The sequence below is a fragment of the Corapipo altera genome, unplaced genomic scaffold, assembly GCF_003945725.1.
Source record: "Corapipo altera isolate COAL_440 unplaced genomic scaffold, ASM394572v1 1, whole genome shotgun sequence".
NCBI classification, from domain to species: Eukaryota; Metazoa; Chordata; class Aves; order Passeriformes; family Pipridae; genus Corapipo; species Corapipo altera.
In genome coordinates, this window is record NW_020884873.1 from 34,238,488 (window position 1) to 34,260,667 (window position 22,180).

The 22,180-nt window shown below is 36.9% G+C and overlaps 1 protein-coding gene across 6 annotated transcripts in view; it reads right to left on the bottom strand.

The window, feature by feature from the left end:
- Nucleotides 1-5,303: 5,303 nt before the first annotated feature.
- XPOT (exportin for tRNA) overlaps nucleotides 5,304-22,180 on the bottom strand; it is a 29,131-nt gene continuing 12,254 nt past the window's right edge. For 4 of the 6 annotated variants that reach the window (XM_027655908.1, XM_027655888.1, XM_027655884.1 and 1 more), the window contains exons 9-25: nucleotides 21,138-21,374; nucleotides 20,797-20,835; nucleotides 17,618-17,680; nucleotides 16,501-16,625; nucleotides 15,488-15,632; nucleotides 15,225-15,344; nucleotides 14,958-15,052; nucleotides 14,120-14,189; nucleotides 13,585-13,823; nucleotides 12,800-13,085; nucleotides 10,872-11,061; nucleotides 9,623-9,739; nucleotides 9,422-9,537; nucleotides 8,896-8,943; nucleotides 6,975-7,046; nucleotides 6,387-6,443; nucleotides 5,304-5,909 (exon numbers count right to left, since the gene is read on the bottom strand). In XM_027655908.1, the coding sequence (XP_027511709.1) occupies nucleotides 5,883-5,909; nucleotides 6,387-6,443; nucleotides 6,975-7,046; nucleotides 8,896-8,943; nucleotides 9,422-9,537; nucleotides 9,623-9,739; nucleotides 10,872-11,061; nucleotides 12,800-13,085; nucleotides 13,585-13,823; nucleotides 14,120-14,189; nucleotides 14,958-15,052; nucleotides 15,225-15,344; nucleotides 15,488-15,632; nucleotides 16,501-16,625; nucleotides 17,618-17,680; nucleotides 20,797-20,835; nucleotides 21,138-21,374 (2,046 nt within the window). In that variant the 3' untranslated portion in view covers nucleotides 5,304-5,882. Of the gene's footprint in view, nucleotides 5,910-6,386; nucleotides 6,444-6,974; nucleotides 7,047-8,895; nucleotides 8,944-9,421; nucleotides 9,538-9,622; nucleotides 9,740-9,789; nucleotides 9,897-10,871; nucleotides 11,062-12,799; nucleotides 13,086-13,584; nucleotides 13,824-14,119; nucleotides 14,190-14,957; nucleotides 15,053-15,224; nucleotides 15,345-15,487; nucleotides 15,633-16,500; nucleotides 16,626-17,617; nucleotides 17,681-20,796; nucleotides 20,836-21,137; nucleotides 21,375-22,180 lie in introns of those variants that run through there. The other 2 variants (XM_027655918.1, XM_027655929.1) reach the window with 2 other exon arrangements.

Sequence of the window (22,180 nt, forward strand, 5' to 3'; positions counted from 1 at the left end):
CGCCCGGCCCGCACGGCCACAGCCCGACCCCGCCCGCAGGGGCAGACGGGGCGCTTCAGGGGGAAACCAGCTGTCTGGAGGGCGAGGCTGTGGCGCCCGACCCGGAGCGAGTGGAGGAAGAGTCAAGGAAACCATCTGGGAAACATGGGAGAGTGGCAGTCGGACGTTCTGGAAAAGCGGTCGTTCCGGGTATTTTCGCTGGCGCGATGTTCCCAGCGGGCTCGGAGCGGTTCCGGTCAAGGTGTCCGTGATGATTTTTTTGCTGCGTAATCGCTCCGGCGGAGGTTTCGCTGCCTCCCCTGACCCCGGGGCAGAGCTGCCGCTGCCCGCGCCCCAGAGCAGCGGGCCAGAGCTGCAGGACCCCCGCCTCACCCACGGCGGCTCGAAGGATACCCGGCAGGAAGGTTCCCCCCGCCCCGTGTAATCCTCGCATGTAGTTTTCATACAACGCTGCTCCCACTTAGTTTTTACTGATATGTTTTAAAGCAAAGTTCTCGGCTGATATAAGCCTTGCTATGTATTTCTTGTCTGTCTGGCAATGTTGATGTTCCAATAAATAACCTGTATAGCTTCTATAATGAAAAATAGTGATACTTTTATAATTTATGCATAATGTAATCTGAACATAGTTATAGTGGAAAAATAATCAAAATATTCCCCTCCCCCCCAACTATCCTTTTTTTGATCCTCTGCATTTGGGAAATTTGGGATGGAAGATGGGAATTGCCATCTTCCCAAATCTGAGAAGTCTGTTGAGGAACTGACAGCAACCTTTTTGCTGACAGGCTCTGTTTATTGTTATTTTCTTACTTGACTGAGCTTTTATCATAAGTCTGAACTTTCTCTGGTTCACTTGTTACAGGGCACTAAGGTTTTTCTGAAGTTCTCCTTAAAGTAAACTGACAAGTTTACTTTAGTACATTGTATGCTGTTAATATAAATGTTTTATTTATGTTGCCCATTTTTTGGAAGCTGAGCTTTGCTTTATAATGCTTCTACGTTGTAGAGAGAATAGTTCCCCACGATGTTTATCTTCTGTCCTTGCAGCTTTCAAAACACTGCACCACTCTTCCGAAGTTACATGGTTTATTTGTTACCCTTTACTCTATATCCAGCTTTGCAAACCATTTTTTTTTTAACAGGTGGATACCCATGAGTCAACTTGGTCTTCTTTAGAAATATTCATCAGATTTGTTCAAACAGATTTTAGCAAGAGCCCTTGTAAAATCAGGAAAACACATGTGAACTTTGTATCTTGAATGTGTATTTGCTTTCACTTTTGAATAAAACTAAACTGCTGGCTCAGTGTGATGATGCTTTTTAGAACTGGACATTTTAAATCACAGTCTCATTCAGGATGGACAGGATTTCATGAGGTCTCTGGTCCAGCCACCTGCTTAATGCAGGGGCAGCGCTGACTTCAGACCAGGTTCTCCAGGACTTTGTTTACTGAAGAGCTAGAGTATCTCAGCTGCACTGTCACCCAGCCCTTGGGTCTGGCGCTGACTGCTCTCACTCCAGTTACCATCCCATCTGCTTTCCCCAGTTCTTAAAGCAATTAAAATGATTCATACAGTTCAGTGATGCAAATGGTTAATTTTTTAGGGTTTATCTGTAACATAATCGGTGATCCTTATGCATGGAAGATCTTATCTAACCTTTAAGTGTTTCACAGTGAATCAGAGGAAAACAGTACGTTGAATTTAATAGGAAGAAATAGACGCCAAAAAGGAAAGCGACATTGCAGTTTCACTCTAGAAGTTTTTACTTTGCTTGCTTCCATTTCTTTTCAATGTATTAGTAAAACTTTAGGTATTCCTCACCTAATTTGGATTCTCATGCATGTTCACAAATTCAAGAGTCTGTAGCTGTATACTGTTGCAACTCTTCATCCTAACAATATGGCTATGGGAATTGCAGCTGAAGCTGGCATGTTGCACAGTCTTTTCACGCATGTAGCTGTGAATGCCAGAACTCAAAAAAGAAAAACATGCTAGGGAAAAAACCCGTCAAACTGAACATAGTCAATCAGAGCTGAGGGCACTAAAACAGGCAAAATAGCATATGTTCTTCTAATCTTTTTCTAGGGACCCTCTGGGCAACCTAGCAACAATGAGATAAGAACAGGGGAGAGTAGAGATCACAGTAGATATTTGCCAAGAAAGAACGAACATCTGATTGAATTGACTTCTAAAAATTTTGAGTGAGAAATTGCATCTTACCAACCTTACTCTCTGGAAAAGGTGCCTCTTTGAGACTTGAAGCTGTTTCCTACTTGAACACTTTACAAGAGGAAATTCCATTGTGCGTGAAAGGAGTTAACACCAAGGTCATTTTATGCATCTTCAGTCTAAATAGGAGCATTTTGACCAATGCACAGCAATGTTGTCATACAGGAAAGCTGCAAGTGGTTGTGTTTGGTTCAGCATTTAAATCAGGTCATCATCATTTGGAAAAGGACAAATTGTGATTGTCAAACCTAATTTCTCAGTGGAGTATTCTCATCTATCTTCTTCCTCCTCTTCTACTCCTCAAGAAGAAGTTTTTATATTATGTTCAGAGTATCTGAACACTGCCTGAAGAATCTAGTTCACACTCTGAATATGTGTTGCATCACTAGATTTCTATTTGGAGATAAGTAATGAACTTCTTTTTCATTGCAGATTAAAAAAGTGCAAAGCAGGAATCCATTTCTTCAAAGATACAGAACCCAGCAATTGCCTTCCTAAACCTTGCTTCTTGAAGAGGGTAACTAGGCACTGCATACCCACCACATAACCCAGCTGCAGACCTGCAGTCTCTGTACCACTGAAGGAAATTACAGAAAAAATAGCCTGCCAGTAGCCAGAATCAGTATTTATAGGTTTAGTTAAAGATACAGAAACCAACTCACATATGCTGTTTTACAGCTCTCACCTGGTATAAGCCCTGACAGGACATTATGCTGATTGAACACGGTCAGAGCATACAAAAGTCAACAATCCTTTTTGAATTCTTTGGGAGAAACCAACTTACATTCTCTGAAGATCTGGAGATCCTACAGGATACTCTCAGTTATGGATAGGAGGGCAGGGTAGGTAGGCCAATGGGTACCACACACAGCTTGCCCTTACACTCAGCACGCTCTGCTCTATATCCATTCTCACCTGACACCACCATAGCAGGCAAGATGCTGTAAAGGGGAAGTGTTTCTGCCACTTCAGCTTCCTGGATAGGTTTGATTATGGGGATAGACAAGCATATTTAGCTCAGAGGGAGGGGTGACAATGGTGGGGATGAGGAAATAGAGCAGTCTCTCGTGGCAGTGGCCAGTTTTTCTCATGAAGGTGTAATTTGATAATAGCTAAGTCATGCTTTTAGACCAACTACACAGTCAATTATCATCATCATCATGGCTGGGCTTTGTGAACAAAGATTAGGGAAGGGACTCTACCCACATTTGTCACAAGCACGATGGTGGCTAAAAAGGCCAATACGAGACAGGCATGTCTGATTGCAAAAGGCACAGCAGAAAGACTCCTTAGGTGATAAATTCTGCAAGGCACAATTTTTTCTGCGTTGTCTCTTCTCCTCAAGAGTGATCCTGCATGCTTTCTCAAAGGTATCAGCAGCGTTATAGATGGTGTGTCTCCAGACCTCCCAGTTGGAGGCCAGAGTAGATCAGTTATGTTGATCGATATGGCCAAGGCTGAGATGTTGTTTCAGGGAGTCCTCATATCTCCTCTTCGGGGCTCCTCTCATGCGGCAGCCAGTGGCAAGTTCACCATAAAGCAAGATCTTAGGGAGGCGGTGGTCCTTCATCCTGGAGACGTGCCCTGCCCAAGGCAGCTGTGTTTTCAGCAACATGGCCTCAATACTTGTGATTGCTGCTTGTTCTAGAACAGATGGATTGGTCACATAATCTGACCAGTGGATGTTTAGGATTGTACGAAGGCAGTGTTGATGGAAATGTTCTAGGAGTCGCAGATCCATGTAAGAGAGTAGACAGCACAGTGGCTCTCTAAACACTGATCTTTGTACTTTTCTTGAAGTGTTTATTTTGCCAAACTCTTTTATGAAGCTTTCTGAAAGCACTGTATGCCTTTGCTAACCTGTTGTCTATCTCTCCGTCAATCTTACCGGCCAAGGAGATGAGGCTACCTAGGGAATTAAATTGCTGGACTGATTTGAGCACTGATTTGCCAGTCAATTATACTAATGGAATTAATAGGTGCAGGCTTTTTCCCTGCTTGGACGCAGAACTAAAGGCAGCAGTACTGCCCTTATTTCAAAAGGCAAAAGTCTAAATCATATATGAAGACTAAGAGTGACTCCATTACACTGTAACTTAAACCCAAAAAGCTTTGCTAAAGACAAAATCTTTACTGTTCACTTTGTAATCTGCCTCTGTGTCGTACAGTTTCCATAACTGCAGGGGAAGGAGGCCAAGCCAGACACAGAAGACGGACAGCAAACACTCAGCAATAGCTGCAGTGTCAGGGGTGCAGCCCCTTGTGCTGGGGAGGGACAGCCAGGAGGTGCGGGAGCACAGCAACACATGCAAAGCACCAAGTCAGATAGGGAAAGCTTCTGGTGTTATGGGAGAAAATGAAAGAGGTTGGAGCCAGGGGACCTCTAGCACTGGTATGGCAGCCAAGGGAAGCAAAACAGGACTGTGAGACCAGAAAATATGAAAAGCACCCCAAGCACTTACCTCTGTGATACAACAAATCAAGTAACAAGAAACTTTTATTAAATACATATAAATCAGGAACAAAATCTTACAGAAGTGATACTGTCCAATTGAAGAGTAGTAAAGATAAGTGTCCTCTACTTTCTGCCCTCAGAGAAAAGGGAGGGAATGGAAGTGAGAATCCTCAAAACATTACCACACTCCAATCCTGGCTGCTGTTTCTGATTCACTAAAAATTATTTATTTTCCATTTAAATTGGATGAAGAACCTAACACGAGAGAGTCCAGAAAAAATGCTCATCTGATTATGATAGAGGTAAGTCAGGTTTTTACTGTGGACATCAGTTCTCGAGGAAAGTATTAAAGCCCAGGCACAGCAATACTCAAGCTTCACCCTGCCCCTATGAAATAGCTAAAAAACTGTAATGTTACAGAATTGAAAAAAAAGTAGCAGCGTGTATAGACCATTGCAGGGTGCAATACGATTTATTATCTAAGCATAAGAAAAATTACCAGGTTCTACTCAAATGTAACAGCCAGAAGGTTCAAGAATGCTGTAGCTTTGAAAGATTCAGCTAAAATGATTCAGAGAGACTAAATGTTTCACTGGATAAAATTTTATTTTTTTATAAAAAAAAGATAGAACCAGATGCTACTTTTAAGTGAATTCATTTATTACACCAATCTGTTTTATAGGAGGTATATATATATTTTATCATTAAGACAAATTCAATAAAATGACTATCTACAAGAATGACTTTGATTGTTTTATTTTCATGTCACCATACATGAACAAATGAATTTTATGTCTTATTAAAACATTTTACTCCGTATCAAAAATGTACACATTTTAATAACCATTGCTATGGTCTGAAGGGATTTTTACATTTAATTCATTTAATTTAAAAAATAAGTGTCATTTCATTGCTTTACATGGTACAGTGTAAGCTTAAATCATCCTATATATAATAAAAGTTTGTGTAGGTATACAGGTAATTTTTCATGTTGTCACATACCTTCATGTTTGAGACACTGGTGGGGAAATTGCATTTCTTTTTTGCAAAAGGTTGAAGTATGTACTGATGTGAGCACAAAGCAACATTTCTTAAAAACAAAACCAGTTTGAATGGCACAAGAGTTAGCATTTTTATAAATTAACAACTAGAGTTCTGGATTATGGAAACAGGTACATGAGATTCCAGTACTTTCCTTAGGGCTTGGCTCTCTGGAAGAATACCTGTGAAAAATTATTTTAAAAAAATTAAAACAAAGGAAATACAAGACATGGAATGGTTGATGAATAAGGTAGTTAGTTTGACAGAGCTCATTTTCACGTTCAGCATATTGGTTAACACATCAGGTACAAGGATGTGACTTGTGCTATTTGATTACACTCACACCCTCAAAAATGATGCATTCTGACATTCTCTACAATTATAGAATAACCTTTTTGCTATTTCAGCTATTAAATAAAAGCCACAAGAACATCAAGATATTGAGGAGATGGCAAGGTGCTAAGAATAAAGTGACAACTTTATAGATATAGTTTTTTTGTTTTTCCCAAGTAACTAGTTTTAATATTTGGAGATTCCCTATAGCTAAAACCCACTAAATAATTTAATATTTTGATTTTACTTCAAGTCATTACTATGATTGAATTGCATGACAAAGTTCAAGTGGAACTAAAAGCTATTTAACGAAAAAATCTTTATACCTTTAAGTAATTTTTAAAAACTTTAGCATCAGGCTGCTGAAGTGCTTGACAGAATTCCTGTAAGAGAGAATAAAGAAATATTATGTCACTAAATGAAGCAACAAGACAACCTGAGATACATTAGGAGCATATAAATACCTCATACGTAAAGCCATTGATATTAGTTTGTATTTTCCCTAATGCACAACCAAAGAAAAGCATGTTATGGATAAAAACTTGTAAAAGGCTATGACAGTCCAAGTGCATTCTGGTGTGAAAAACTGGGTTTGCTTTTTTCAAATACAGGGTATCAGATCCATTTTTAGCTGAGTAGACAAACAGGACCATCTACAAGGATATCCTCAAGTTAAAATTTGAATTCAAGTAGGAAGATTGCTTAGACAGTCACATGCACTGGACTTTCTTTTTTTTTGCAAGGTATGCTTACAGTAACTTTACTCCTTATGGTAAATTAATCCTATTCTGATATGCAATAACTGAATAAGTTTTATTGCTGGGGGAGGTTAACTTTGTAAGTACCCATTTTTTTCCCCATTTAACATTTATGATTGTTAAGAGTTTTCCAAATGTTCTTTTAGGAATTCCCACCTGGATTATCTCAGGAGCTACTTGCAAAGAAGGCAAATACTCTTGCTGAAGATACTGAATGCACTCCGGACCCTAGAGAAAAGCAGTACACAATTTTTCAAAGTATATTTTTTTACAAATGGAAAACCGTAGTCCGATACTGTATGGTACAGAAAACTGAAAACAGGTGGTTTACATGACTATTATAGAGAAGTAATAGCATATCAAATGCTTATGTTATTCTCAGCTGTTGCAAATAAAAAGATTTGTCAACCTTGGCATTAAGGATTCTACTGCAATTTGGTATCTTTTGTTACACAGCAAAAGAATGCACAGAAAATTGCAGTGAAATAAGAATTACAACAGAACCAATCAGTTTGTTACATGTCAACTGTAAAAGTCAATTATGTATGAAGGCAGCCCTAATTTCACTATCTGACATATGGAAGAAATAAAAAAAATGGCTTTTAGTATCTGCCTACTGTTTTACCATACTACTCCCACTGCAAAATTTAGTAGCCAAGTGCAGCTAAACAGTATTTCTCTTCTTGTAACTTTGACTGTTATCTGCAGTGGACTAAGCAGTAATTATATGGAACTTCCAAACCTTTGAGCAGTGCAAACATTTTGATTAACGCTTCAGTTTTTGTTTCCTTTACTGTATTTATCAGATAACTCTCATCACAGGAGGGATTACTCTACACTGTCAGAATACAAACATGACTCAATACATCTACCTGGGGAAAGTGAATCAACTTTATTAACTCACATAAGTTACCCTAGAACATGGTATACAGTACACATGAGGTGAGAAGATTTCAGATCATTTTCCCATATTTGTCTTGATTTGTCCTGGTTCCTGCCAGGCCAGGGTAATTTTTGCAGGAGGGGTAGTTATTCTGTACCAACTGTTGGGTAGCCTGGTGGTTCCATGGTGCTTTGGGTAGTACCGATTTCTGTGTGGTGAGCCTTTTATTCATGTGTAAGTCATTCACTTTTCTTGTATATCCTTTTATTATTATTGTTACTGTTTGTTTCTAATTTCATTGCTGTTTCCAGGAAATTGTTCTTATGTCAACCCATGATCTGTACCTTTCATGCCTCCAATTCTCCTCTCCAGCCACCCGCAGAGGGAGGGACAGGTGGGAGTGAGCAAGCAGGACAGGGTTTGGAGTGTTGCAGTGGGAATACTAAATTAGGGAACAGTATTCCTAAGCCACAACAGTGTTAAAAGAAACTGTATTCATAATAACAAGTTATTTCCTTTACCAAAGCTTGATTTCCTATGGATTTCTCTCTTCATTGCATTTTGGTAAAAAAGGAACAAACTCAGAAGGTCTCTTCAATTAAAACATAATCCCTTTTCTGCCAGTTTGTAACTTCTTACAATTTTTGTGTAGTTGTGACTTTAACTTGCATTTGACAGAAAAGTTAGCCTGTAAAAGTTAAATGATGTAGCAAGAAACTAACATGAACATAGAAAGGGTTTCATTTCCCATTAAAAATGGGAATACGCTACACTGTTTTAAGCATTAGACAATGCAAAATTTATTTTTTCCATGTTTTTCAATCTAGTCTCCTACACATCAAAATACACACTTATTTTTCACACAGAAGTGCTCCACAGTACATCACTAATGACTTTTATGTCAGTTTAATTACTACACTGAAAAGTGAAAGAATGCCAATTGATCAATTAAACACAGTACCAACCAAGTGAGCAGATTTTTCTTCTTGATGAAGAGTCAATATTTTGCAGTAATTTATCAAGAGGTGGTAGTACTGGATCCTGTATCCCTGTGCAGCATTATGGTCATCTTGTTATTTTACATAACAGTACAGTAGGAATTCAGCATAGTAAGTACCTAACTTTTAGAAACTGATAAAAGCACTAGAAAGAAACCTGCAACAGTTATTCCCTGTAAAGTATGATGAAGCTTACCCTTTTGAGATGAATTGTTTTTAACGTCACTGCACACTCTGATAAAGCCTGAAATGTAATATATAACATTAGACTGTTGCATTGGTCTATTGGTTAAGTATTCAAAGCTAAAGAACTTAATAAGGACCAAAACAAGGGCTAATTCATGCTATTATTCCCTCATTTACCTGTCACATAATTCAAAGTCTTGACCTTCCAGGTTTTGTTCCACTCTAATCAGAAAAATTTCTGCACAGCTGAATCCAAAATGAACTAAAGAACAGTCAACTGTGTATGTTCACTTTCACTGAACATACAGGTCAATGTTAAATACTCAGATCTGCAACTGATTTCGAATGTAGGGAAACTACAGAATACACTACTACTATGATATTCAATAATTAATCATTCAAGATCCACAATTAAAAAAAAAACCCAAGGGGTGAGATGACAATCTTTAATACCACATGGTCACTGTAGGTTTCTTATCTTGAATCTGCCCCACAAGAATGAATGCAAAAAAAAAAAAAAAGTCCATAATACACACCAGTACTGTCTGGGCATCTGCTAAGTCAAATGTTTGCTTCAAAGGTGCTAAGAAACATGCAGGAACAATGTGCTTGTAGACAAAGTCTGCAAAACCTACTGGTCCATCTTTACCTCCTGAAAAGAAAAATAACATTCCAAGTTCTATTATTGCTTCACAGATAATAGCAACTGCAAAGGAATTCTGGAAAGGCAGTCTTACCCCAAAGCTCCACCAACTTAGAAAGAATAATAAAACAAGTCTTCTGTGCAATAGGATCTGGGTAATCCACTGCTCCTTGAATGACAGTGAACATCACACGCTCCACATTCTCTGCACCTTAAACACATTAAAATGAGCTTGTCATTTCAACTTGCAGCCTAAAACGTTTTGATACTGTTACACTATTTTATATAAATACTGACCTGGAAGACATGCTTCAACTTCAAAATAGCTCTTTTTTGCACAAATCTCAAATATTTTTGGGAAGTTTCCCCTACGATGCAAGACAACTCTTATTTAGGTTATAGTTTTTTTTTTACGTTTGGAGTTTAAAATTGTTCTTCTGGCCTTTAATACACACAAAAGGTGAGAAGGGTAGACCTGCTTACAAACACAAATTTTCTCCTCTTTACCTAAACCTGGCAGACTTAATTAAAACTCAGTGGCACTGAAGCAGTAAGCCTATCTTGCAACATATGGCAAGATATTTTTTACACATTTAAAATTTCTGTGCTGTATCTATGCTTATTTCTTTGATTCCTTTAAAAATTTCTTGGCACATTGCAACTACAAAGAGCCTCTTTAAAAAAAGCTTTCCTTTCCCACTGGTATTATCACCATTTGGAAAGTGGAAGGAACTCTGAGCTCCAACCAGCTGAGTCACTTTAAAGAATCAGGTAACTAGATATCTGACTTGAAATTCCTGCCATGAAAAGAAGTAACCTTCATCTGGCCACTAAGGGTGAGGAAAACCTGGTAACTACATATATAGTAAGTCACATGATGCCTTCCACCACCACAGATAACAAGATCAGGTGGTAGTGATAAAAATTTGCCAAAGTTAACTGATGTGCCTCTCCTTCAGAAAATGAACACAATGAATACTGGCAGCTGTGAGTGGTCTTGCCCAACAGTCTAAACACTGTTGGATGTATGATCTCTGATTCACCAGACAAATACAATGATGCATGAGGATGGATATACCATTCTTGTCCTTACAGACACAGTGATCACATTAAGCTGAAAAGATCAATAAGGAGAATATGCCTATTACAGCTGGATTTCACAAACCCAAATTCCTGTACAACAGGTAATTTGAATCAGGCAAATTGAATACTGTATTTACATGAATCCATTCTACCTTAGCATAGTTAATGGTACTTGACAAGAACTAGGCTAATGATTTTAGTAGATAAAACCTAGCTGAGATTAACCATAGTATTATCTTTTGAGCAACTGAACTCATTACCTTGATTAGCTATGACTTCACTCATTCCACTACCAGTTACTGTCTGCAAAAAAGCAAAGTAACTCCTCCGTAACATTTGTTTTTCTAAAGCAGCAGACTGGTCATTTTCTTCTGCTGGAAGGAGCAACACCTCAAAAATAGCATGAAGTAGTGGCATAAACATCTGTTGCAGAAAAGGTGAAACCTGTGTCTGTGGAGATCAGAAGAGGGTGTCAACTCAAACAGTTAGAGAAATCAAACATTTAGAAGTTAAAACTTACAGGCTTGTTACAATTCTCAGCTTGGATTCACTTTTAATATTAGTAATATCATGTACCAACTACTTAAAGCAAGCCGCATCAGGGTCATCATGAACGTTCCTGGATCTTGACTTACACACCAACTATTTCAAGCTTTTCAACAAAAAAACACTAGCCCTGCCTAGTCTCATTCTGAGTAGGAACAGAAGCTTTTTCAGGACTTTTCATCCTTCTGTTCAGACAGACCATTTCAAATTTACTGAAATACCATCCCTAAGATGCTGAGGTCATCTTTTGTAGAATTTTTCTCTAAGGATTACTGAAGAAGCACAAACACTTCTGACGTTACACAATAGACTTGTCACTTACAAGCAAGTGAGAAATATATGGAAGGGCACTAAATTAATTGAACGCATATGAATTGAAAAACTGAAGGTCTGTGTTATTCAGTCATGCCTTATAATTCTATAAAGAGGCAACTCAGATGTTTATTTCCTAATGCTTAAGCAAGATTTTATCTTTAATCTTCTCTTTATTATACCTTGAAAGTATTCAAGACTATAAGAAGATAGAGTCTTTGCTTTATCATGTTATAATAATAGTACTGTATAATACAAAGTTAAATATTTCACACAAACATGGTATTTGTCCAGTCTTGCTCCTGTGCCTTTTTTTCTTTTACTTTCCTCACCTTTCACTGACTATTTTTAATTATCTACTGTTGTCTTGGATTGCTTTTAGCATAGCTTGCTAAAAGGACTAAACTAGTAAGAGTCTTCCTCCCTAATCTCTTAAATATTAGATTTGTCAAAATTCCCTCTCTGCTCTGAAGATGGGATACTCCAAACAGCAGTCCGTCCACAAGCTAGATTCACACACGTATATTATAGCTCTGTTCCACTGCTCACAAAATGCGCCTCTCTCTTCACTTGCAGTAATTTTAATTTTGCGTTCTGCTGGAAAATTTATACCATTCATAATGGTGTGATATTCCTGTGGCAGCTCCAGGGAATTAACAGAGGTAACAGGTTAGTAACTTCATCTATTTCACTGACTTAACATTTGAATTGTTTGAAACTAGGAAGCTCTCAAAGATTACACTTTAAGAGCTTTTGCCAGATTATTAGTTGACAGTCCTACTCCTGTTTATTACATATCTCATGTGTGCCATTTCCAAACCTCCATATTTGTCCATGTATTTTTAATTGCAATGCATTAAGCCTCAGTGTACATTTTATGCGACACCACTAGATAGAGATCTTGTAAATCATTATTCCTCTGTATACCTGCATCTGATATTTCTGTATCTCTGTCTTCTGGAAATCTCATTATAAGAAATGAGAAAACTCACTTCAGAGCTTGCATAGTTTGTAACATTAGCTTAACACTTCAGGGAGGGCATGAAGCTAATTGTGTCAATCAAAAAAAAATTTGCAAGTACTATTTTAAAATATTAAACTCAAAAAATAAACAATATAAATATAATCAAATAAAAAACACTCATTCGATCACTGTGAATCCAGCAATGAAGGACCATGATGGAAGACAATGTTTCCCAGTAGCAGCCTGAAAAATATACTGATTTATAAATTCTTAGGTAAGGTTCTAACAGATACCTGTTTTTCTGTAATGAGAAAAGAGAAGATATCAGCAACACTTTGACCCTGAAAAGCTTAAGGAATATCATACCTTAAACTTAGCTGTTATTTGGTTTATAAGAGGAATGAATTCTTGAAGATCTTTTGCTTCACAATCTTTAAGCATGTGTTCAGAGGCAGAAGGAATGAATGGAAGAACTTCTTCCTCTAGGCAAATAATCATGCGGTGGAGGAAAGTGCGGACACCACTTCTCAGAACTTCCTTTTGTAACGGACAACTGAGAGCTGGCAGAAATGTTTGTAGACAGTCCAGATAAACCTCTGAGCATCCACATTGCTTTACAGTTTGCTTATTGCTGAAAGCCTTGCTGGTTCGACTGTAAAAGCAGTGCATCAAGTTTTATATAAGCTCACGTTCCAATATGATGAAGAAGCAGTAACACTGAGAACAACAAATGCTTTAAAACCCATGCACTAAACTAGAATATTCCATTTCTTGAAATGAGAGCCAAACAGTGGAACTAATGAACAGAATTATTTGATATGAAGTAGAATTGCTTTGGCAGCTTTTGAGAATTAAATTCTAACAATTTACAAACAACATATGATTAGAATAGCTCCATACAATTCTTTGAGCAGTGGAATAGATGCTGATTCATTATAAACTTCCTCAATATTCTCTGTATCTACATCCATAGCAGCCTTTTCTAAAGGACTTAACTCATTTTCTGGGCTGCCATAAATTCTACAACCACTGATGATTTTCTAGGTCAATGAAGGATAGGTAGAAAACTCAGCCCCTCCTCCCAATAAATCCTTTGTATTTTCCTTTTACTCAAATCAGAAACATACACAGAGTCACTGTGTTGTACCTACCTAGCAAACCCAACAGCATGATTGAGGCAGTCAGCCAGTGCCATCTGTCTGTCCTCATCTTGTGCCATCATCAGTTTTTCTAACAATACTTTGAACTTCTCCATCAGTGGAGTCAACAAATTTCTCATTAGAACCTGTTTTCGTTCTGCAGAGTATTCGCTGTTAACTATTAACACTCCAGCTGTTTCATAAATGAAAAGTTGATCATCACTGCTTAACAGTGCCTGGTAACCATTTTCCTAAAATTGAAGATAACAAGTGTAATTCACTAAGCGTTCTTTATCGAGGCTGTCTTCTCAAAGTTTATAGCCTTCTATATGTACTCATCTCTATCCTATGCTCCCAGAAACCCACATAAGCAAGATTATTAAAATTAAGTACAAAAGGTACATGCAAGTGATCTCAGACCAAAAGTCAGGATTACTATTTGTGTTTAAATGTTTGCGTGCTAAGCTTACAATTCAGCAAGTACTCAGGCACACAGGTGAGTAAGTGCAAGCCTTATTCATTACTAAAATCTGCTGCAAATACTCACAGGAGGAGAAAGTTCCATCAGGTCTTGTATTCTATTCAGAACATCTTCAATAAAGGGATTCATTTGCTTACTGAAGTAAAACACAAAGTACGTAACACTAGTTAGAAGCACGTGCATTTTTACAAGTTTCTTGATATTTTATTTAAGCTGTAAAGCTAGACACTAAACTACCTTCTCAGTGTAGAAATCCCCGTTAACTATCAAAGCCCTGCTGCAGAAAAATCTGGCTTACGGATATGGTGCTAGTGGTAGGCCAAATAGATACATGGCATAGCAGGACATAAACATTTCTTTCTTTCCCTCATTTTTTCAAAAACATGGATCATCTAAGCAAAATAGTTTCAATAACAGTTGAAAAATAGGATCATGCTGAAATCTGAGCCATTTCTGAGCTTCTTCTACCTCTACATTAAATACAAGCCTATGAAATAAGACCAACAAGACAGGACTGTTCGAAGGGTTCTAATACAATGAGTAAACTTCATCAGTATAAATACCATAAATACTCAAAATTTGGTTAGGGATAGGGAAGAGTTACTTCTTGTGAATCTCCAGTTCCACTCACACTCAGCTCTGCTCACTGAGGAAAAGCAGAACAGACGTACATTGTTGATCAGCTTTGACATCTAATCAAAATAAACTAAGCATATGTATTTCCACTTCTGTTAAAAATTTTTCCACTGCTACCTTAGCATTACACAACAGGACAACCCTGCTAGACCACTGTTTATTACATCACTGCAGTCCACTTGAAGCCCAGCCTGTTTCAATGACAACTGTGACTTATAGAAGGGCTGTGTGTGGTAAATTCAGTGCCATTTGGACGCATTTTACTCACTTAAGAGACTTGACAAATCTGGAAAAGAGGTAAGCTGTTCGACTTCGTACTTTGGGACTTGTATGGCGAAGACCACGGTGATCTAAAAATGCCATCTGCAATCAAGAAAAGCATCTCAGAATCCCTAAACAAAGCTGGGGGAATCTAATCCAACAGTTTAAGAAATCCAGCTTCTTTAAGTGACCTTCAGAAAATAGGAAACTTTCCTAAGTCTAAAGAACTTCCCTAGTCTTACCTAGTAAAAAATGTAAATGAGGTGAAACTTACCAGAACAGTTGGAATGTGCTGAGGTTCAACAGCAAAGAATTTTTCATATCTAACCACTGTTTCAAAGAATTCCAGGGTCACAGATGTATGCTGATAGGCACTAACACCAGAAGTCACCAGCTACAAATAAAAGCATTAGCATTTTAGCTGTTTATAAAACTAACTGCAATGTAAGTGACATGCTGGTAATTAAGGTGAGCCATTTAAACTGAAATGTTCCAGTCTTTATTGCCATTTTTAAATAGCTTTCAACACATACTTACTGTTCTCATCATGTCTTGTAAAGCCGTAGCTTTAGTAACATCACCAGAGAAGTGAGCACCATGAGATACAGGAAGAGCTTCAGCCAACATATACAGCAGCCTTATTGCTACTTCTACTTCCATAAATCGCGTAGTCTGCCAGTTCCTAGAGAAAGAATATGAACATGTTAGTCTTTAATACCCTATGAAATAATCACAGTTCTTTTCTATTTGTACTGTGCATTTGTGGAAGGCTCAAAAGAACATATTTATACTACAAAAAACACCGGTAAGGCCCAGGTAGTATTTCAGGATGCTTCTGGACTTTATCCACTAACACACCACCTCTTCATCAGAGCACTACCAATTTTCTTTTACCAGTTTCAACTTGAAAGCTACAGATTTCTTAAAGTGCTTACTTCAGTACAAAACCACCTACTAACGACATGTGGACAAGCCATTCAGCCTCATACAAACAGCGGCTTACTAAAGAACAAGGTAGAATTGTTTATAAAAAATACTGGATTTCTATTTGTATACACATGATTGTCCTCACAGTCAGGCAATTAGTAATCATATTTCTTTACTTACATGCAGTTTCCACGATTGGATCTATTGTTTGGGGTTTTTTTAACAAAAATACTTCACTTACATTTTTTAACCCTATCCAACACTTGTTTTTCTGATAAAAGTAATGCATAATATTTACACCTCAAGGAAACTCTTATGAGATGTGGCAAAGTGAACACCTGTCCAAATGGCTGTTGCTGTGTAGGTAAGAGACAAAGATCAAGAACACCTCTAGGAAAGAAGCACTATCATTTAAGGTTACAAAAAGAAAGCTTTTTCTTTTTAAAGAGTTGAGTAAAAGATTATACAAAGTCACATTTATCATTAAGTTGTAACGAGCTCATTCTATCAATCGGTCTCATATTGCTGCATCACACTTAAATTCATTACTAACTCTGACAGTTTACAAAAGGCAAAAAACTCCCAAAGGGCATCGTGCAAAACAAGTCAAAAACCCAACTTACTGAAGCGTAGTGTTAAAAACTCTGCGGACAGACGCCAACAGTAATTCTGGTGAAACCTGGGCAAGTCTGTCCAGCAACAATTTTAATTGTTTTCTGTACTCCACAAACATTGCTTCATCTTCACCCTACAAAACATTCACATCAGTAAAGTCCATATTTTCACGTTTAAATTCATCCACAACCATTTTAGACAATTACACCTAAACCAAAAAACATGTATATAAGAAACCAGTTCTAGCACGCTCAGAGAATTCAATAATGCTCACCCTATACTCTTGCAACATAACAGCAGGCTCCTTTTATGGCTAGTTGTAATATGTTGTTGAGATACATTGCATTCAGTCCAGAAGTATATTAAAAGGCTTTCCAAACTGAAAACTGGCCAAAAGTACAAGAAAGAAAATGCTCTTGGCAAAGTCTTATTGACCCAATTCTTGAAAATTGACTCACTCCCCAAAAAACGTTTTTTCTCAGCATCTGTCTTAATTTTAAAATTGGACCTCATAGCAACATTTATGATGGACTGCATACAGTTTAGGTTAACCTTTTTAAGACTACAACTCTCCAAACAGCCTGGAGCAAAAGTAAGTCTGCCTAACAAACTAAATCATTACTGTTGGCTTATAGAGATGTAGGCATGAAAGGAGAACTCACTCCACCTTCATCTTGTTTTTGCAGAGGTTTGACCATCTCTAGTAGCTCAAGCAGCATCTCTTAAAGAGTTTCATTACACAACATTTCTCAAGTCTTTTTGCAAGATAGAAGTGATGTGCAGAAACACATAAATTTGCACTGAACAAGCCACCTTAACAGCCATGTTTAGGTATCAGCACAGCTGTGTTTGTCTAGGAATATCTTTGCACAAACACAGCCAGAAACACTCTTAACTGAACTGGCTTGGATATTCCTTTACTATGTTGTTTTGTCCTATGCAGACATATCCAGAAGTTAAAAAAGCTTTCCATGTAAGAAAAAAAAAAAGAAAAATCAGGCTACAGACCTTTGCTTTCCACCTTTAAATCTTTAGTTTAAGAAAAATATGGATTTTAAAAGTGTGAGCAAGTTTTAGTACATATAATTAAATGGCATTTGTCTGTTTACTCCTATAACAAAATACCTCATTTTCAAAATTATATTCTTCATCATATGTCAACTTCTTCATTACAGCCAACATGATTGCCTAAGATAAAAACACAACTGTAAGCATAGAAGCAGACAACTTATAAGAACCAACAGTTAAAATTACTACAGTAAAGAAAATATGAAAGCAAGCATTATGTGTTTACATATATTTTTAATCCCATTTGATCTATTATTTCCAGAGGTTTAGCAGAAGTTAACGGTCCAAATCAAAACAGATGGATTATATCCAAACAATACACAGATGCTATTCCAGATACACAGCATAGATGATTTGGAGTCTCAGTCTCTGACAGTACTATCTGGTCTTATTCCCAGCTTGTGATCTGTGTTCAGTTCACACTGAAAACAATCAAGATGACTGAACCAGGCAGAGGAAGCTAAACAGTTGTCCAAGATACTATTTTAAAGGGACAGGTCAGCTCAGCTGCAACATCAACTTCTCTAATAGCTCACAGTCATTGGGATGGGTGAGTAACATCAATCTCTACTCAATAATTGCTTTGCTAGCTTTTGTTTGCTGTTTCAGTATTGCTTCAAGAAACAGTGCACTATACTCTAGTAGCTATAACTACTATCTGTAGCATGTAGTCAATACTATTGATTGAAGTATTTTAGTCTAATCATTATCATCATCATAATCAATAAAATAGAATAAATCATTTATATATTTGGTTTGCCACCCTTAATCCTGCAGGACAAAGTAGCACAAAGATTCAATTACACCTATACAATCTTTTATACACGAACATAGACTAAATCTGGGACTAGGATTGGATCCAACTGCATCTAGACTCCTCTCTGAGAAGGAGTCTAGAAAGCAAGGGTGTCCTTTCTGCACCTTGTGACTCAACAGGAGGGTCTCTAATAAATCTTGTCCACAGCTGAAGCATAATTCCACCTTAGTAGGGACTGTTGGTATGTCTTAAAGCAGCAATAAAGGCCTGATCTTAGCTCTACTTAAGTCTGAAACTCTAAATATGCCACTTTGATATTACTCAGCATTTACTAGTTCAGGTTTTCATAACTCTGATTTAATGTTTAAAATACATAGAGTATTTAATTCCATTCATACTTGACAGAATGGACAGAAATTGGACTAACACACACAGTGAGCTAAAAAAAGTATGTAAAAATCTACTATATTTTAATTCTGGGGAACCTACAAAAACTTGTATTAAGTCTAAAATATGCCAAATGGACAGAAACCTATTCTGAATTCCTCTGAGTCAGAGGAAGACCATTTTTATATCTATGACAACAATAAAGTGTTAGAAGTCATGAGAATATGAAGTAGCAACAAGTAATAGGGCAGGACGTATCCATATACCTATCACAAGGAATGAGTTCACTGAATGTTGGAGAAGACTCAGTAGAATTTTAACAGGTATTTAATCAGCATTACAGAAGGTCTCATGCTTACACCTACTACCAGGTGAAAACACAAACTTGTGTCGTTTTTTTCTTCATATTGGTTAAATTTAATAGCCAACAGCTGATCATATCAGCAAGACCTTGATTAGCATTTTATGATTTTCTTTCAATATGGAAGGTTTCAGAATGTAGATAGCCACGAATTTCAGATAAATAATAAAGGAACAAAGCACATAAAAAACCCCAAGAAAACCAAACAAAAACATCAAACCACCAAAAAAACCTCACAAACAAAAAACCAACAACAAGCAACAAAAAAACCTTTTGACAAATGAACCACCATTTTTCATTTTAACTGCAAAACCTGAAATTCCCTAACACTAAAATGGACCAATGAATTAAACTTTGGTTTCTGAGATGAAATTCTTAGTGATATTGCAGAAATAGATACTTTGACACTGAGTGCCAGCATCACCTGTGAGAAGTCTCTGCTTCTGTGTAAGAAGTGATATTAAAGAATTGAAATAACTGCAAAACATTAATGCAATATGCTTGTAGCCAAAGATATTTAGAAGGACCTGTCATTCTAAGAATTAGAAATGTGATTCTGCTGATGAGAAAAAACTTTGGAACTTTAAAGGCAAAATAAAGAAGACCCCCCCGTTTTCCTGTTCAAATAACAAACAAGTTAAAAGGGAGAACTTAGGTGTAAAACTTAAAAGGAATGCTGCTAAGCCCACAATTTAAAGCTTAAGACACACAACAGTAAGTTTTAGACTATTTCCCATTAATTTCTTATTATGAGGTGGATGAAAGAAAAAAAACATTGGTACAACTGCTTCTCAGTTTAACACAAATCCTCACAAAGTGCTCAGTAAAATTAAGAAATAATTGCAACATGAGGATCTTCAGTATGAAAGCAGTTTTAGCAAACTTATTTCAGTAACAAAAATAAAAAGATTCAGTGATATTATCAAAGTTCACCTTAGACAGGTACATAATTCAGTTTTCTTTGTAAAGGAAAAGGAATCACACCTGTCAGCTGTATCAACTAACAAAATACCTGTAGCAATCTAACCAGTTCAACATCCAAATTAGGACATCTACATAGATGTCCTATAGAGAAAAGAAATTAAAAGGACTGGGCTGAAGAATTCAAATAAAAGTTTACTACTTCCAAAATGGGACATAAACCTTACTTATTAAACTTTATGCTTTATATATAAACTGAAGGTTATCTCAACTCAAGCATATAAACTTGATCTGAATGTATATTTAACATAATATTTAATATATAGCTGCTTATAATTACAACTGTTATAGCTGAATTGCTGCTTCTTTCATAAGTTTAACTTATATTATCATGGAGTTCTTTTTATGACAACCCTTCCTAGACGTCTTCCAATCCTTTGGAATTATTTGTAAAAATACAAAACTTCAAGAAAACAACTCTTCTGTATTGATTTAAGAATATTCTGTGAACAGTACAGCCTCTACAGGATCTTACCAACACATGCTTAAGGGTTGTTTGGGAAGACCAGCTCTAAAATAGCTTTCATCTTTATACACAATTCAATATAGGTTTACTATTTAAGAAACAACTGCAGTTACTTAGCAGAAGATGGAACACACTGACCTTACTTTTAAGTCTTCCCTTTTGATTATTGTCACACACATATTTCAAGGCATATATAGGAAACATGATTTGTTTCAGCAAAATGAAACATTCTGATTCAATGTGTTCTTGAAGAACAGAATTTGTAGTAAAAAGAAAATACTTACCTCTACATTAGCTTTTTGTTGGTCTGAAAGTGCAGAAAGCTGTAAAATAAAATTTAAGTGTTATTTATTTTTTATACTAACTTCTTTATTACTAATGGGAAAAGACAGTCTTGCTTTTTAACAGCCATATGATTTGCAAGCCTTCTTTCCACTTAAAACAAGATTTAACCAAACTCCTTCAGATCTCTAAACACTACAGAAATAGCACAACCACAGGCATTAAAGATACCGAATGCTATTAGTAAAAACCTATTTTGCAAGTCAGTTTGCACATAGTATGAGATCTATATATTCACAAAAATATCAAATGAAATCCTATGTTAAACTGAAGTCAGACATACTTGTTTCAGGATGTGAAGGTAATCATAACAAAAGCCAATGATGTTAGAGGAGATGTCATCATCTTCGTGAATTAGCAGTTGCAACATCAGGGCCACTTTTGCTTCAATAGCTTGTAGAGTGTCTTGAGCACTCTTCATATCACCATTTTTTATCAGTTTAGTCCAACTAGCTATTAATGCTTGCCCCATCCCATTGACCAGCTTAGAAAATCTGGCCAGAAAATCCACATCATCTTCCTGCAAGGAAAGACACCCAAATAAAAATACTATCAGAACTTAGGTTTAAATGGCATGAGCTCACAGACTGTACTACACATCTAATATGTAGAAGTAAAACCAACATTTGTCTCCTAGACAGAAAGTACAATTGCCTGGTTCCTTTTCCCCTGGGAATGGAAAGAGAAAAAAATTAAAGCAATGTCAGATTTGCCTGTCCTCCATTACACAACAGTAGCTTGCTTCATCTCTTCAAATTAGTTTTTTCTTTTTACTTTACAGAAAGAAGCAGGTTCAAAATAAAAGCAGCAGCACATACCTATCATAAATTTTAGGCTGTATAAGAGGAAAATCTTTTTATGGGAATACTTCAAAGAATTAACAGTTGTAGCTCACTTAAGAAATATTGATAACAAGTAACTTTCAGTACTGCCTGTAAGAGTGAGTTAATATTAAATATTTATGGTTTGCTTTTGTTGAAATACATTGATCAGAATTGAGAAATAATCCTAGACCAGTCACCCCAACAGATGATTTGCTCCCTGCCATAACTGTGCAAAAGCTAAATAATGACAAGTCTACCTCAGAAAGACTGATGTAGAAGGTTTTAGAGGAACACCTTCTGAATTCGTGAATGCACATATTCTGCGTTTTAGTAGGAATACAAATTTGACAAAGGCTTAAAAATTAAGAGATAACTGCCTTGCAATCTAAGGACTACAGCTTTATAAGAACTGATTGCTCCTTCTCCACAGCAGGTAGCAAACAGCTGTTCCTTAAACACTGCAACTGCCAGGGAATATCTGTTTAGTTAGCAGGTATACTTT